An 18562-nucleotide genomic window follows, 5' to 3' on the forward strand; every position below is an offset into this window, starting at 1 on the left:
TTTTTTAGTAACTACACACAAACGCTACCCTTCTCGGAAAACAAACGGTCGCGGGGTCGGGGGAGTTCACTGGGAGAACCAACAGAAAGACAAAGCTATTCTCCCGGGCTCCTCCCCCTCACTCCTGCCAATAGCAGCAGACGCCGGCGCTCGCTTTCCCGAGCTCGGCCAATTGGCTGCGCCGCTGCGAGCCCGACGGAAGGGGCGGAGCGGCCGTTGCCAGAGAAGCCATTTGCTGGTTACCAACTCCGCTTTGTCCCGCTTGCACCTTGTTGGGCGTTCTGCCACCGCGAGCCGTTCTAGGAGGTCGCCTGCTTCCCGCGTCGAGTCCTTACCTTCCTAGCTCTCACCCGCTGCACTGCCCCCCGCGTCCCGCTCCGTTCTAGCCGACCCAGGGCTGGAGAACACAGGTATGCTCACGGGCGGCTTACACTAACGTTCGCCGAGCATCAGCCTTGGCGGCCCTGGCGGACCCCTTTCACAGCGGAGCAGCGGCGGGCTGACGTCACGGCGACGTACTGACGCAGCGGTAGGGACGTCGGCGTGCTTTTGGAGGGGGAAGCAAGCTTCCTCGGCTTGCCTGGCCGGGGCTTAGTTACCGCGGGCAGCTCTGGGGGCGGGGCGGTGGCCAAGGTGGGTCACGGAAGTGAGAGGCCCTCGCGTCCACCCAAAACTGAGCTCAGCCGCTTTCTGCCTACACCGTCCTCTCCCCGCAGACAGACAGCCTGGGCTTGGGAAAGGCAGCGAGGAAGTGTGTGGTCCCTGGGACAGCAGGACAGATCTTAGCCGAGGTGGGCTTGTCCAGGACGGAGCCCTGACCCGGCCGGCCCCGGGCACTGCATCGTTGCTTACCGAAATAGTGCTCTCTTACGTATACGGCTGGTTTTTAAATGCCCACCATATAATGTGCCAGACTCTGGTAAGCTCCGGGGCTCCTTAAGTAAAGAATACTCCAGGCCTCGGGGAAATAATTCGTTCTCCAGGGTCCTAGAGTGCAGCCTCAATTCCTTTAAGTGTGTGGTTTGGGCAGGTCACTAACGTTACTGCCTTCAGCTTCCTTTTCTGTAAAATGAGGATAAGTCACTTTAGAGTGGTCGTAATAAAAGAGATTAAGTTAACCAGTGCCAGGTTTTGAGTAGGTGGTCAGTAAGTGGTGCTTGTTTAGTGAGGAAATCATAGCCAGACTTTGGCTGGTGTTGGGATGAAGTCTATTGCAGAGACGAAGTTTCCCTATCATCTCACACATAGTAAGGTTTCAGGTGTTTTTGAATGAATGAGGTTCTTGGAGTAGTTTTAAGCACCACTTGGTTAGTTATGCTTAAAGGAATAGACTGCGGTAAGCCTGTCGGCTTTTAAAATGTGTTTGATACCTTTCTGCATTAATAAGATTGTCACGGCAATGTTTGTCATGGCCCTTAACAGACAGGTATCCATTTTTTGCTTCTCATTTGCTTCTAATTTCACAATTGATGTGTATTAATAGGATAGTTTTTGCATCTCAAACACCCAGAGGTATGAGAAAATGGCTTTGTTTATATTGCTACTAATCACTGCTTAGTTTGTGCAAGTGACTGAGACCCAAGTATCTGGGTATAGCAATGAGGCTGACAGAACATCTGTCCCCTTGGGCACAGTTCTGTTGGAAGTCAATAATTGTTCTCCTGGGCTCTGGTTTAATAGAACTCAGTCAATTTTTGACTACATTGAAAATGACTTGTAATAATTCTGCAAAGAATAGATTTTGAAAGGATTGTTTTGAAGTTAAGAGTTGGTTCTATACAGATAACTCAGGCCTGCAAGTAATTTCAGGAATGGTGAATGACTCAGGACGATTTTTTTTTTTTTTTAAGATGAAAAAAATTAAGGAGAAGGCCTGGTGGGAAAGCAGCCCCAACAGAGTGACCAAAGGGGTCCTAAATTAAACAAACAAAACTCCCCACCTGTAAGTGTTTCTACTTCATTCTGTTCAAACCTCATGACAGCTTTGGCTGGCAAAGCTTATTCTCATTTTGTAGGAGAGAGAACCAAAGGGCTGTTGAAGCTAAGGGTTGTCTGTGTCAGGTGGCTCATAAGGACTGTGAACTGATGAATCTGGCCCAGTGTTCTTTCTTTTTAATATGCTGCCTCTGGGTCATCAGGAATGGTTAAATTATGTTCAGTCTATCTGTACTCTGAGAAGGAAGAAATAATACATACTTTTAAAAGATTTTCTTCAAACTGGTCTAAATTAATTTTTGTATTTAAAAGGATAAGTAATCATTTCCTGCAACTTAGATGTGGAGCAATCCATTCAGATGGTCATGGGTAAATGAGGGGTTACATTTGATCATTTCTTTCCATACTGATCTCTTGCTATTCCTGTATTCTAATTCCTTCATTGTTTTTCTTTTTTTTTTTTTTAAATCACCAGTGGCAACAACTTTTGATTTCTTCAAAAATTTTTGTTGGAAAAGAATGTTGGAATTTCATCTCTCTTGGGACCCTAATAACCTGATCACTGCTTCTCCTCTCGTCTCCTCCATATGCCGAGTCCATTTTCCAAAACACCACTGTACTTACCTTTTATTTATTTTATTTTATTTTATTTTTGCGGTACGCGGGCCTCTCAATGTTGCGGCCTCTCCCGTTGCGGAGCACAGGCTCCGGATGCGCAGGCTCAGCGGCCATGGCCCACGGACCCAGCCGCTCCGCGGCATGTGGGATCTTCCCGGACCGGGGCACGAACCCGCGTCCCCCGCATTGGCAGGCAGACTCTCCACCACTGCGCCACCAGGGAAGCCCTGTACTTACCTTTTAAAGATGCACTTCTGATCTGTCATTCTCCTGCTTAAAATTATTTAATGGTCTGTCTTAACCTTTAGGAAAAAATTCAAGCTCTTGAGCTTGGTATACAGTGTCTACTTTCATGTGTCCAGTCTCATCTTTTGCCACGTGCCCTTTCAAATCATGTTCCGTCATGATTCCTTGTTCTTGCTGGTACTTTACCCTCTATCCGGAATGCCTGTTTTCTGTTCCCTTTTGCGAAGCTCAGACTTGTTCTGCTGGACTCTACTGAGGATCCATCTCTGGGAAGTCTCCCAGGATCCTGCCAGTTGCTTTTGCGGTACCTGATGAGTCCCCGTCATAGTCTTTAGAACACTGGATTTTAGTGGTCTGCTCACTGCTCTCTCTTTAGACTTGTAGTCTGTGCCTTCAAGGAGCTCAATCTTATTCATCCTTCATTTCCTTGTACAGAACAATTTTCTTTTTTTTTAATATAAACTGAATTTATAAGAGTGCTAAAACACTCTTATAAAAGGGAAGTTTGTATGTTACTTTCAGCTGTGTAGATTCTTATATTTATATTTCAGTACCTGATGGCTTTCATTCAAAACTGAGTTCCACCACTTTCTTACTTGTAATCTTGGTCAAGCTGTTTTCTAAAACTTGGTTTCTTCAATGAGTAGCCTTTAGATGATAATAGCAACAGTGTAGGTTTTTGGTCAGTGAATGCTGTTAATAAATGGCAGCATGTCCTCATGCTGTTCTTTTGTTGAAGGGAAGGAAAATGTTTTATGTTTATCTGATAAAGGATGCTGACTGTTTGGGGTTAGACAATGTTCTGAACATCTTTGGTCCCTTCTGGATAATTGGGTTCTCTGTGGGGCTTCCTCTCAAAAGTGTTTCAGTTTGAACAATAAATTATTTGGTGACCCTAACTTGTATATTGGAACCTAACCTATGCCTCTCACTGATTAATTTTTGAGGGTAGATGGTGATGGGTATATTTGCCCTCACAGATTTAGTAGCAAGTTTAAAGAAGAACTAAAATATTACCATTTATGGAGCAATTAAATTCTAAACTGTATGATTCTGAGAATATTATTAGATGTTTAGGATTCTTGGTGGGCTGGATCAGTCAGAGGAACATTTTGAGAAGGAGGGAGGACTTGGGCCTTGAAAGTATGTATGTATCCTTTATTTACAAATCAGTCACTCTTCCTGTCAACTTTTTTCCCCCGTATTATCCAATTTGCAACGCTTTTACTTTTAAATTCCTTTATTCATTGGACAGAAGCATTAGCTAATTACTTTTCAAAGTTAATCTCTCTATATCAGAAAATGTTTCTTCCAGTTTTGATAGCCTTTACTGATAAGTTCAGTTTTCCACTTCTGGTTATTTTTACTCTGCCTACTTCCAAATTTCGTATACCTTTTTTTTTTTCTCACAATGGAGTCCAAAAAGGCATACAGTTACTTCTCTAGTAGACTTTTGACTAGTGTTTAGTGTGGGAAATTAGCAACATTCCTGTATCTACTTGGTATTCTTTGCTGAATATTTCATAGTGAATTTTTCAGTATAAGCTGTGTGCTTTTGTTTGAAGCCAGTGGGAGCTAGTTTTCCAAGGATTAGTGTTTGGCAAAACAAATTGAAATCTGCAAGATTCATATGCTAGTCTCTTTAGAGAGATTAGTTTTGAATACATACTTGGAGCTGGTTAGTTTATGTAGAACAATCTAGGTGCTGCGGAAGGTCATGGACTGATCTTTCTTTTCTCTTACCATGGCCAGCATCATGGTCCCTGAACAGCCATCCCTCAAATGCTTGTTGCTGGCCAAAATGGAACATAGTTAAATGAGTGTAGCTGGATCAGCATAAACCCATGACCACACCTGGAAGAAGCTTTAAGGACATGCCTTTTGGGTAGGGGACTGATAAAGTCATTTCTGTATAGGAAATTTAATTCTTTAAACATTAAAAATATTTTAAATTGCTATTCTTTAGGGATTTGATCATTAAGTATGTGTGCAGAATATGTGTCTTTGTTTCACCACTGACAAGTTATACAAAAGTATATTACATTTGTAAATTGGCAGTTTATTCTACATAATTGAAAACATTTTCTTGTGAAATGTCTGCTTTTCCACTCAAGAACACATTTGGTCTCCCAAAATGATAGCATTTTTTATAAAGGCAGGATTTTTTTTGCTAAAGAAAATTATTACATTGTTCAGCGCACATATGTTTTTGGTTAAAGTATTGTCACAACACAAAAATAGTGGAGTACCTTGGAACCTCTCGACAATATTTATCCTATATTCATTTCTAGATTGTGAGAATATGATAGTTGATAATTTCTGTGCAAATATTTGAGACATACCCAGTTCTCTGTTTCACGTTTTGAGAAATCAGTAATGAAGATACATTTTAGAATGTTGGGCTAAAAGTCATTCTAAAAATCCCTATTTTTGTAATATGTTAGTTTTATTTGTTTACCCTTTACGATAAGATACAATTACTTATGTTGTATGATTTTATCATGTGACAAAACTTATAGAAAAATTATATAAATAGCTGCCAATAGCCCACAGAGCCAAGCAAGAACTAAAGTACTGATACCAAACTGAATCTTACCTCATAAAATGTTTTCAATAAATTGAAGATCTCTACCTTCTTACACTGATTTGTGAACTTTTATTTTAAATATATGAACTATTTTTCTTTTAATGATCCCTGAAAAGATAAGTAAAAAAGCAGCAGTCTTTATTCATCTTATTCATTAATTGCCCTAAGCCTTGAGTCCTCTCCTTGAAATATTGCTTAGCTTTTACAAGGCTTATAGGTGCTGAGAATTCCAATAAATAAGACGTTCTTTTTTGAGATTCCATTGTACAGAGAGACGAATATTTAAACAAGTGAATGGACAAAAGATAAGTACCAAAACTGAACAAATCAGTAGATGATAATTTTCTTGATGGCAGTGACTTATCCAAGCATATTCTTCTTCACCTTTAGGTTTGGGTTTTCATTTGATTTTTGTGTATCCATATGTTTTTAATTTTTCTGGGCTACCAATAGCTCAAAATGTTGTTATGTCCTAATAACAGATGCGTGCTTGCAGCATTCAGGTAGATCATCTTAGACTATATGTATCTTATTCAACATTTCCATTTTGACATGAGTTTCTAGTATTGAAAAAATATGAGGATGCTTTTCACTGGCCTGTATCCTAAATATTTATCTTTCTGGTATACAGAACCTTTGGACAAAAAAATAGATAAATTTTTACAGACATTTGAAAGGATTTCTGAATTGCTAATTAAATATAGTTAATAATTTTCAACCTTTAATTTCACGTCTTCTTAAAGTATTGAAAATTCTTGAACATATGTATTTTATGATACAGATAAATAAAAATAAATTACAAAGAGGTAAAATATCCCTGAAAAAATGCAGAAAACCTTAAATATGACATTTGATTTTGTATAAACAAAGTTAGGGAGACACATTTCCATATATTAGATTTGAAAAACTACAGCCTTAATGATTGCCAAAGTACTAACTCATTACTTAAAATGGAATCATTTTGAAGAAATTCATAAATATTCACATTTTAAAAATGACATCTCCCAAGTTTGAGAGAAAACAATGAGATTATTTAGTAAAACTTAGAAGTAATGTCATCTGTCCATTCATTATTACCAAAGAATAACTTAGATTGAGCTTTTTTAAAAAATATGATTTATTTATAGGAATAAATGAATTTAATATTGAAAAGTCTACTTTAAGAAAATAACTTCTTTGTAGCTATTGTTGCCAAATACTTTCAAAAGTATCTTAAATTTTTACTGTTACAGGCATGAATAACATACATTTCCTATTGGATAAATCTAATGCAACTGAGAATGATAGTTATTCTGTGGTTTTTATATCCCTTTTCTAGTCCGATTGGATTAGGATATTATTATAATACTTCAAGAAATAGACTAATAGTAATTTCTACATTCTTGTGAGTATGTAGAAAATAGTGGGCCTTTTGGAAACTGTATGGAAGTTGGATGATTATGCTATGCAATTTTGATACTATTTTGAATTAGTATCACAATGAGTAGCAGTTTTAATTTCAAGTTTGTCTGTGAAGTGTTATTCTTTTACAGGTCTTTAGGATTTTTATCTTATTGGGTAATAGCAGAAAAAAAGAATCTACTGAAATGATGTTTAATAATTAAAATATTTCCTAGATTTCAGCTTATGTGGAGAACTTGTTGTGGAAGCCACCTATAAATCCATTTACCGAATTTATGGAGAAGCCTATAAATGATGGAAGTCATTCAGAAGAACTCTTTTCCCATTTTAAAAGTATACCAGAGAAAGAACATTTACCACGGCATGCCAGTGAAAGTCATCTCAGCTGGTATTCTCAACAATAGCAGGGGATAGCTTAATTTTTTGATTTCAGGGTTTCATGTTTTGTCCATACTGTAAATTATTTGAATCAAATACAGCATTCTTTCAAGAATATCATCTAATAACAGCCTAGTAATTTATATTTATTTAATCTGATTACAGATGTACTCATTAGCAGAATTTGCCTAGTTATTTTGGAATTTTAGTGAAAGCAATTAAAAATGAAAACCTTACCTATAAAAAAATTTGTAAAGTATATATCTTTCTAACTAATGTAAATGAAAATATAAATACTATGGAATATTGGAAATATAGTTAATGAGTACTACTTCACTGTCATTTGGGATATTGCTATCTAACAAATACCTGTCATATTTTGCTTCTTTAGTATGGAGAGTGCACTTGTTATTTGTATGACTCATTGCTCCCCAAAATAAGTCTTAAAATACCATGCTTGTTGCTGTGGATACTATAGTCCAACTTCTAGTTTAGCTTAAATGAAAATGATGTTTGGTCATATATAATCATTCTTGACTTTCTGTACATGGTTTTTAATAATGATAACTGTCTTTTGTAGCAACCATCTTCACTGGGCCCATCATTTTAAGACATCTTAAGTGGTGCTTAAGAATACAGTCTACTTCTTAGAGACATAGCCTCTAAGATGCCATTCATTGTTGCTGAGCCATTACATTATGTTCCATAAAAGAAAAAAGGTGTCAATTAAAGAAAGACACAATGCTTTCTTATGGCTTGGAATTTTATTTATAAATATTGAAAAAACTCCTTCAAACTTATACATAGATTTTTAGTCCAAATAACTCTGCACTTATATAAAAATAAAATGTGAATGAAATAAAGTAGGTAAGGTATTCTCAAAACTTCTTTATACTCAAAGCCCAACTCTTATGAGTTACTTTTTGACTCAGAGTTATCCTTGCTATTAAGAGTATTGGTGATATGTACTGGTATTTCTTAGGAGCATCTAAAACTGAAATGAAATTTATTGGTGATGGGCTCTTACAATATACAGCAAGCCTACCTTGGGGTCTTGCTTCTAGAATGTTGCTAAACATTCCTACATCAACAACTCCTCCAATCCCTCTCTATGACCCTTTGCTGTTACGTGTTAAAAAAGTGCTGTACCCCATCTCTGGGATGTTCTTCAAAACATTGGATGCTCATTCTGTAAGTTCTGGACCTGTACAGGAAAGACAGCTAAGGACTTGCTTCCAGACTGACAGAGATTGTAAGAAGCATCCCAATTTCGGGATGTAAAAATGTGAGCCCCCATACCCAAAGATGTATCTTACAGTGATACACAGTAATGTCTGTGTAAAACGTAATCAAGAAAGCAAATATTATCAGTTTTGTTTTGAATGATAATAATGTTTTATAAAGCCAAATGTGAAGGATTTTTAGATATTTGGAGAGGTTTAGTTTTTTGTGTTCCATTTGTTTAGCATACACATTTCTCTGGAGGAATTTTTTTTGTGAAAAACAATAGGTTTCAAGAAAGCATTTTAGAATAAGGTCTAGGAAGACAAATCTTTTGGCTTTGGAGTAAGGGAAGAAAAAAAGACACGAACACATTCACACAAATCATTTTACAAACAGGAGGGGAGATGTTCAATAATTATCAAATAGCACAGGGATAATTGCTGTTGGTAGTCTTTGTGTTTTACATATCTTAACATTTTAAAAACTGTCTTTCCATGTATAGTTAAGTGTAGAAAAAATATGGAAGTACAGAAAAAATTCATTTTCAGTGAAAATTTACTGTTATATTTTGCAGAGCAGTTTATGGAACTGTAGTATTTAATCATGCTTTGCATTAAAAGCATAACTAGTTTATGTAACAGCTTTAAATTAAATTTTATTTGTGCATATCTAATTAGCCTAAAGCAGGACATCCTATTTGAGAAGACCAAATTGGAAGCAACATTTAAGGAAGCCGAGTTAGCAACTTGTTCTGTAGAATTACTTTTGCCATTATTTAAGGACACCATTGAAGAGATTAGTTTTGAAAATGTGAGTACTTGCCTAGTGAACGTGTAATAAAATGAGAAGCTAGGATGATACTCAGAATTCATTAACTGAGGTCTCATATCTTGTAGTAGTTATGCTCACATACTGGTATTTGATATAAAAAATGCAGGTTTATTAGTGTTCTTCATTCCTGTGTCATTAATTGCAATTATTTTTCTCAAAGATAATCTCAGGCATGTATTTGATGAGACGCTAAGCTAGAAAGTACCTTGGTGCTTGACTAGAAAGTACCTTGATGCTTGCCTTACCTGAGTTGAACTAGAGTCAGCTTTTCTCAAGAGTGAATTTAAAATATTCTTCACTCTCACTCTTCACTTTCACTCTTGAGAAATGAAATATATTTTCTATAGTATTGTGTGGAATAGAAACCTCTATTCTAAAAGTTCAGTGTACTAAAGTTTGAGTTAAGGACAAAAAAAATAGATTGTATTCTATTAGTTTTATTAATATAAATGCCTGAAATACTTTAGGGTTTAAGCCCTCATTTTGATTTCATTTTACTTTAGAGCCATGTAACGTATACTATTTACTGCTGAAAAACCTGGCATATCTTACTACTTCTGTGTGCAAAAGAATGATTTTATTACTAGGAAAAGTATTCTTTGATAATAGTAGTATTATATTTTAGAGTGTCTTAATGCTATGTCTTAAAATGTGTATGTGCTTCTTATATTTTGTCAGACTGATCTTTCTGCATCCAATTTGAAGATTTCTAAACAGAAGGAAATATTAAGAAAAGAATTAGACTCTTTTAAACATTTAAAACAAACTTTGGAACATCTTCTTAGAAAGACAGAACACCAACAGGTAAGAAATACTAAGCACTATTTTAATAGCGATATTTCTCGCTTGAAGGGTATATTATTTCTTGAAATTAAAATATTGGTATATTTGAAATGGAAATGATTCTTGAATTTTTCTTTGAAATGGCAGTCATTAACCCCCACTTTCAATGTTTCATAAATAGTTTTACATGAAAGCAGCATATTTTTATAGAAAATATATTTTTATTTTCAAGCTCAAAAACTTTCATTATTTGTTACACTTCATTTCAATTGATTACAATAAAATACTCTTAGAATTTAAGCCCTTGTGTACATTGTATTTATGCATTCATATATTCCTTTTTTAACAGTTTCACTGAGATATAATTCACATACCGTACAGTTCACCGGTTTAAAGTATGCAATTCAGTGATTTTTAGTATATTCACAGAATTGTGTAGCCATCACCACTGTCAACCTTAGAGCATTTTCATCACTACAAAAAGAAACCCATTGCCCTTTAGAATTTTACTTCCCATCCCCACTACCCCTCTTTAGCCCATTATCTACTTTTTCTCTATGAATTTGCTGATTTCAGATATTTCATATAAATGAAGTCATACAGTATGTATGACCCTCAAAATGAATAAACATTTTTCATTCTCATTTAAAATATCTACATGGAATTCTGTTATTGATTTGCTGTAATTTAAAAAAAATTTTTTATTTTATTTATTTATTTTTGGCTGTGTTGGGTCTTCGTTTCTGTGCGAGGGCTTTCTCTAGTTGCGGCAAGCGGGGGCCACTCTTCATCGTGGTGCGCGGGCCTCTCACTGTCGTGGCCTCTCTTGTTGCGGAGCACAGGCTCCAGATGCACAGGCTCAGTAGTTGTGGCTCACGGGCCTAGTTGCTCCGCGGCATGTGGGATCTTCCCAGACCAGGGCTCGAACCCGTGTCCCCTGCATTGGCAGGCAGATTCTCAACCACTGTGCCACCAGGGAAGCCCCCTGCTGTAATTCTTTAAAACATTTCGTTTTGCTAGACTTTAGGCTGTTTATAATTTTTACCCGTTTACAATCAGCATTGTGAGCCTCCTTTGTATACAAGATTTTTATTTCATTGGCTTGTACTTTATGAGTCATTATTTAGAAATTAATTTAGTAAATTAACTGATTTCATAAATTATGGATTAAAAATTGATTTGGAACACTTAAGCAAAAATCTTTCTGATGGTTACCTTTTTTTTTTTTTTACCTATGTTTTCCTCTAACTGATGGTTAACTTTTAAAAAAACTGAACTATGCATAGTAGTTGTCCATATTAATTTCTTGAGTGATGCTTATTCCATTTTCTACTTTTTTATGTAGAGAAATATAGTTTGTGAACACTGATTTACAACTTCTTTTTTCCACAGAGAGGGGACAGTTTATCCAACTTGTTAGAGAAGCTAGCTGATAAAGAAAGTGAAAACACTGTAAGTCTTTTTAGACTTGGTGTCTATTTTTCTGAAATTTTTTGTTTGTATGCTGGTTGGTTTTATAAAATTAGCCAACATTATCCAAGTTGTGATATTTCTAACTTTTACATTATATTTGCTGAAGACTCTTAAGACGAAGGTACTTGAAAAGGAGACCTGTATCCAAGAACTTTCTTGTTTGTTTCAGAATGAAAAGGTAAGCAAATTTTGAGCTAATTCATCAAATCTTCTTAATATTGACTCCCCCTTTCTCTTCTTTCCATCCTGGCCCCCATATCCTCATAAATACATATAGAAATATTTTTAGATTATTTGGACATTTTTACAAGTTTATGCATCAAATATAATATCTTAATTTTTTAGAGTTTTTTTTTTTCTTTTTAGATTTTTGTGGTATTTCATTCAGGGTACTTGGCCTAAGTCAGGGACCTATGTATAAATATATATTTCAATTTTAGTATAAATTAAGGAATTTCTGTGTTTGTAGGAGCATTTTAGACATACCCATAATTTTACTTTGAAGGATAGACAGGAACTTTTAAAAAAAGATAATTAGGAGTTATTAAATAAAAAAGGGGAGGAGAAAACATCCCCCTGGTTTTATATAAAATCCATTTGTAATTGGGGAAGTGTTGTACTTTGCTCTTTAGCAACTTTTTAGATCATGTCTAAGTACGGTAAAGTTTAATATTGTGAAAAAATACATCAAATAACACATTTTTGCTTTGTTTTGTTTTCTCTTACAGGCAAATGCTTTGAAAGCAAGCCGTTTGTCACAATCAGTAAAAGTAGTACATGAACGACTACAGTTCCAAATTCATAAAAAGGAAGCAGAGAATGATAAATTAAAAGAACACATAAAGGTTATAAATATTCACCCATTTTTATAGTTTAATTGATAAAACTAATGGACAACAATAAAGTCTTTGCTTAATTCTGGAATTTAGTGGTTTTGAAAGAATTCAATTTAAGTGTTACCATGGGAAGTACATATTTGAGGTAAATCTTAAGATTTCTGCTCTGTCTAAAGATTTGGCTCCAAATACCAATATAAAAAAAAGAAAAATGCTGTGACTTTTTAGTACCAATCTGGGAAGGATTTATAAAGTTCGAATTACTTTAAAAATCTCTCCTATTATCAGTTAATTTATATTAACTTGGAAAATTAATTTGGAAAATTTGTTAAATATAAAAGAAAATTAAAATACTGAAACCATTAATATTTGGTATATAGTATTTAGTCTTTTATGCATCTATACATATACATACATACTCTCACCCATATTTAGTAAGCAGACAATATACTAATGGTAATAACGTTAAGATCAGTTAACCTTGCCTTGGTGTTTAGATAATTGAGTAACCTCCTTGTTACACAGTTTAGCAGGATAATTAAGAGGAATTTTCTGGTTTAAACTGAGCAGTTTAAATATTCTTGTGGAAGTCTCACAGTCACTTTGAGATGAGAGTTTGAGGTTGCTGTGGTATGACACAAGCTAACTGGATCTACTGTCGTTATTTTTGTCAACGGAAAAGAAGCAGTGTTCTCGCTTTTGGAAGAAGTGTGTAAAGACAAACCTCACTGAGCGTGAGGACTTCTGTGTTAAATTTCTGTTTGCTTTTATCCTCCTGAATCATGGCAGATGTCTGCAGTCCAGGCACATGTTTCAAGACTGCATATGGGGGATTGTTTATTTTTTCTTCAATGGCAAAAAGCTTTTGCCCATCAAAGGGACATTAAGCAGGCTTATGTGGGATATAAATTTTGTCTTTTGTCTGCCTACAGGTGCTTTTAAGCACTTTCCCCCAAAGATTCCCTGTGTTTTTTGCATCGGTGTCCTAGGGCACTGCAGATGAACTAAAGTTGAAATTGTCTTGCTCTGTCATGGTAAATACAAGAGAATACATGTAATTTAACATCTCAGATCATATACTTCAGTTTATCTTACTTACACAATTTTTAATTTTGTCCTCAAATAGAAGTTGGGGAAGTTCTTGAAAATACTTTCTTCAGTTTAAAAATAAAATATTAAATAACTTTTTAAAGTTAAGTTTAACAGTTCCTTTTTAGATAATTAGGAGAGTGAATATAAGGCTAAAATCCTAAGTTTTGCCATGATATTCACCCGTCTAATACTTTGAGTTCACATCCCCTTACAAAACGCTACTGTTTAGAAATGATTAGAAGAAGTTGCGTTAGGTCATGGATTTTTTTACATTCCTTCTAACACACAGTTTTGGAATTTATTTAGGTTTAACAAGTTTTTTTTTTTTTCTTTAAAACTACAAACACAATGAACGAACTCAGTTTAGCAATATAAATTTCATTTTTTTAGTATTGTTGATGACTCAAAAATTGTATTGGGTCTTTTAAAATTTTTAATTACATTATAATTCTCTGAGAACTACCCCAAAGGTACTTTGAACTCATTTTTCTTCCTAGATCTTTAAACTATAGTAATTAGAGTTAGAATATTTTCACATTTTAGAAGAGACAGAGAATAATTATCTTTATAATATGCTGCAAATATAATTCTTAGGAAATAGGAAAAGGCAAATAGTTGACTCTAAATATACGTCCATTCATTTGGCAAATGACTGTGAAGGGGTTATTTTGAAACTATAAAAATAATTTGATAGTTTCAGCACACTTCCTAATAGTGTTCAGGCATGGAATTTGATAAATCTAGTGGGAAAGTCTTTACTGGAACCTTGTTCAAAAAATTTTATTTCACCTTTAGTGATAAAGGTTTTTCAACTGAAAGCGTAGCTGTTATTCATGATGTGATGGTGACACCCTGCGGTTTTTTAGAGGAATGACAGCTGTATTTCTTGGGTTGGTGGAGAGGGTTCTTCGCTTCTCTTAAGTAGACTTTTTATACTTATTTAAAATGTTTTCCCCAACTACGTATTAAAACGTTTCGTGGGATTTTTCAGTTTAGATAGATTTTTAAAGACAATTTAGGAATGTTTTGCTTCTCTTAGTCTACCAAGTTACTTTTCAAAGAGATCAAATCTTTAGATCTTGTTTAAGATGTACTTCTTTTTTTTTAAATTAAATTTTATTTTTTTAACATCTTTATTGGAGTATAATTGCTTTACAATGCTGTGTTAGTTTCTGCTTTATAACAAAGTGAATCAGCTATACATATACATGTATCCCCATATCTCCTCCCTCTTGCATCTCCCTCCCACCCTCCCTATACTTTTTAGATTCCATGTATATGTGTTAGTATATGGTATTTGTTTTTTTCTTTCTGACTGACTTCACTCTGTAGGACAGACTCTAGGTCCATCCACCTCACTACAAATAATGCAATTTTGTTTCTTTTTATGGTTGAGTAATATTCCATTGTATATATGTGCCACATCTTCTTTATCCATTCATCGGTCGATGGACGCTTAGGTTGCTTCCATGTCCTGGCTATTGTAAATAGTGCTACAGTGAACATTGGGGTACATGTATCTTTTCGAATTATGGTGTTCGCAGGGCATATGCCCAGTGGTGGGATTGCTGGGTCATATGGTAGTTCTATTTTTAGTTTTTTACAGAATCTTCATACTGTTCCCCATAGTGGATGTATCAATTTACATTCCCACCAAATCTCAATTTTAGTGGAAATTAAGCATACTTTTTGTTGATCAAAAAGTAGAGAAACTCCATCTTTTACTGTGAGTCCTTTAATTTTTTTTTATTAAAATGTCCAAGGAATGGAAGACTAAAACTTAAATTCTGTAATAATTTTACATTCTTTTCAGAATTACACAACTTTCAAAAAATGTTAAGGCATTAAAATCTTAAGTCTTTAAATTCTTAGATAGTACTCAAATACTTTTAAATAGAAAGTCTTAAGATAATTTGAAGTGAAAACATGAGCGTTATCACACTAAATCATATCCATTTTTCACCCAACCTAATGTTCTGTGTCTAGTTATAGCCTTAAGAAATACGTAAGGAAACAGTTATGTCAATTAACACTATCAAATTCAATGGATAGAAACATGCCGTCAAACATCTTTTTACCCTTTTTTTAATCCTAACTTTTTTATCCCAACTCTTATTGAACCCTGTGTAGTTTTAGAATAATAACTTCCACAAACTTACTACTTATTAGGCAAAGTAGTACTTTTATTGTCCTTGATGTAACTCTTTCAAATGTCAAAGCATGCTCCTTAATTCTAGTAAATTAAAATTTGGTAAATAAGTTTATGTTTATCTCATCTATACTCTTCATGATCTATAGATTTTGATCATATATCCTTTAAGCATTTATTATTTTAACTAAAGAGTCCTAATATATTTGGGGAGCTACTGATTCCTTTGAGCTTTTTGTACCTGTTGTTTGAATTGTCTCCAGCTAAATTATGTTTTTTCGATTTGCAGTAACTAGTACTACGTATAATCTAGATGGGAAATTTTTTAAAATTCTAGTTAATCAAAAAAGTTTTAAGGAAATTAGTGTTTTTACTATAATCACCAATATTAGTATCTTTAGTAAGAGTAGTATTAGTTTTATATAGGTTTATACATTTTAAATTTGCATTCTATAACTGGTTACAAATAAACATTGGTGAAATCACCTTTCTTCACTGTTTTGCTTTTTATTAATCTTATGATTAATCCTTTTGATAAATTCTGTGTGGAAGATTTTACATATTTTCACAATGTTTATGTAAACGTTGGCATTCTAAAATAATTTAATTACTGCTAATGTTTTTTTAGAGCTTAGAAACCAAAATATCAGAATGGAACTTGCAATTGAAAAAGAGTACGCATGAGGCTATAACGATGAAAGAATCAAGTAGGCAAAAAGCTATAGCTCTAAAAAAGGCATCTAAAATTTACAAACAAAGGATTAAACATTTTACTGGAGACGTGGAAAACCTTACTTCCCAAATTAGAGAGCAGGTAAGTTATATACATTCTTCCTTAAAGAATTGTTTTATGTACTTAGTTTATGTAGTTAACCTCATAATGCTTAATATAATAATTTTGTTAGAAAAACCTTACTCATACATTTTTGCTTTAGCCTTTATTTTGAAAGATTATGTAAAATGACAGATTTGCATATTGAATTATATCAGCATTTCCTTGGGGCTTTATTTAAAGGATATGTTAAGTCCCAAAGCATCTGTGGTCAACTAAGGGTAACACCACTTCAGTGCTAATAGCATATTAACATTGAATTAAAGCACATTAACATAATATTAAAGGCTCTGAGAAGGCCTTCCGAAAAAATAAAGCAGTGCCAAGGAGGGTATTGAATTCAGAATTTTCCACCACTTATTTAACCACAGAACTCTTGTTCTACCCACAAAGCAACTCTTGGAACTGGTTCTGAGGAATACCAGATTGGGAAATGCTGATTTATGTTATTAGACCGTATGACTTGATTCAGTAATTCACTTCACTTAAACTCCGTAATGCATTTAAAACCATTTGCTGACATAAACCCACCATGTGAAAGTTATCTTTGGGTGTATTAACAAAGTTGAAAAACGGACTTAGCGTTTTGTTGTTTTTGATGAATTATATTTATTCAATTACCAGTTAATAAAATATTTACTCTTTTTAATGTCTCACTGGTGTTCTACCTCTTAAGAACTTACGCTGTGGATTGTAGAATTATCAGAGGCTTTTAGAAATGAAAACAGACATGCATAAATGCTTGTATAAACAAAACAACCTAATATTTTATAAGCTCAACTGTTAACATTTTAAAACTCTTAATATTTAAGCTACATTCAGAAGAATTTAATTAGATGAAAGAATTGAGCATTAAGTGCAAAATCTATAAGGCTGTAGGCCTAGTTGAATGCCTGAAAATATTTTTGAGTGGTAAAAACTAATTGAGTCGTTAACATTCTTGGGATTTTCCTGTTTAACTAGCACCATGTCACCCATGCCCCAGATCGTAGTATAGGAAGACTTCTCCATTTGTTAACCTTGTGACTTTGGGTAAGCTTCTTAACCTCTCTAAGCTTCAGTTTCCTTATTGATAAAATAGTGGATAATAATACTGCCTGTCTCATATGATTGTAAGGAGGAATAAAGGAGAAAATATATGTCAAAGCACAGTGCCTGGCCAGACTACATTTTTGCCATATTGGCCTCCTTTCTATTCCTCTAATGCATGGAGTGTGTTTGTTTCATTGTTTTGTGCTGTTGCCTGTGGCTGAAATGTTCTTCTCAGGCTCAATAATAGCTGATTCTTTTAAAAATCATTCTGGTATCTTTTTACTTGACACCTCTTCAGAGGGGCCTTCCTTGACTACTCCTTTAGAAGTAGTCCCACAACAATTAATTGCATCAAGGTCTTGAATTTTCTTCTTAGCCCTTATTTTATAGGTAAAATTTCTAAATATCTTAATTTATATTCTAATATAATTGCCCAACTTACATTTTATAATACATCTTAATATTCATTTACATACAATATAAAAATAGAAAACTAGTCTTTTTTCAATATATTAAAAATATTGCTTTAAAAAATATAAACAAATGTCTTGCACATAACAGATGCTGAATAAATACTTGTTCAGTGAGTGCATAAATGATGGAGGGAAAGAAGGAAACACCCAATAAATGTTAACTGTTCATATCACTACTTCTGAGTCTTCTGATTAATAATTATTGGCACTGTTGTCATTCTAGTGTATTTGTTTTTCTGTAGACTGTAGAGAAGTGGTACAATGGCTACAGATCTCTAGGTGGATTTGTAAAGAGTAGATTCATTTGACAGTTATTTATTGAGAATCTGCTTTATGCCAGGCACTGTTCAAGACCCTAGTAATGAACAAAACAGACAAAAATTTCTACCTCTGGTAGCTCACATTCAGTGTGGGTAACCAACCACTACCACTCTTACTTTCTTGCTGACAGTACTAGTGTTTGAAAGCCAATGGGGTGACTCTACAAAACAGCTTGGCATAGAACTACCATATGACCCAGCAATTTCATTCCTGGGTATTTATCCGAAAAAAACTGAAAACACTAATTCAGAAAGATATATGAACCCTAATGTTCATAGCAGCATTATTTATAATTACCAAGATATGGAAGCAACCTAAGTGTCCATCAACAGATGAATGGATAGAGAAGAT

General features: G+C 34.5%; 1 protein-coding gene across 2 annotated transcripts in view; it reads left to right on the forward strand.

Moving 5' to 3' along the window:
• Positions 1–242: 242 nt before the first annotated feature.
• Positions 243–18562, forward strand: part of ODF2L (outer dense fiber of sperm tails 2 like) — a 54063-nt gene continuing 35743 nt past the window's right edge. For both annotated transcript variants that reach the window (XR_003006276.1, XM_024767867.1), the window contains exons 1-8: positions 243–410; positions 7003–7175; positions 9067–9199; positions 9899–10024; positions 11396–11455; positions 11583–11654; positions 12205–12321; positions 16182–16367. Coding sequence is in view for 1 of the 2 variants with exons in the window: in XM_024767867.1 (XP_024623635.1) it covers positions 7063–7175; positions 9067–9199; positions 9899–10024; positions 11396–11455; positions 11583–11654; positions 12205–12321; positions 16182–16367 (807 nt within the window). In the remaining variant the exon portion in view is untranslated. The remainder of the gene's footprint in view (positions 411–7002; positions 7176–9066; positions 9200–9898; positions 10025–11395; positions 11456–11582; positions 11655–12204; positions 12322–16181; positions 16368–18562) is intronic.

Source organism: Neophocaena asiaeorientalis, unplaced genomic scaffold (genome assembly GCF_003031525.2).
Source record: "Neophocaena asiaeorientalis asiaeorientalis breed wild unplaced genomic scaffold, Neophocaena_asiaeorientalis_V1.1 scaffold546, whole genome shotgun sequence".
Taxonomy (NCBI): domain Eukaryota; kingdom Metazoa; phylum Chordata; class Mammalia; order Artiodactyla; family Phocoenidae; genus Neophocaena; species Neophocaena asiaeorientalis.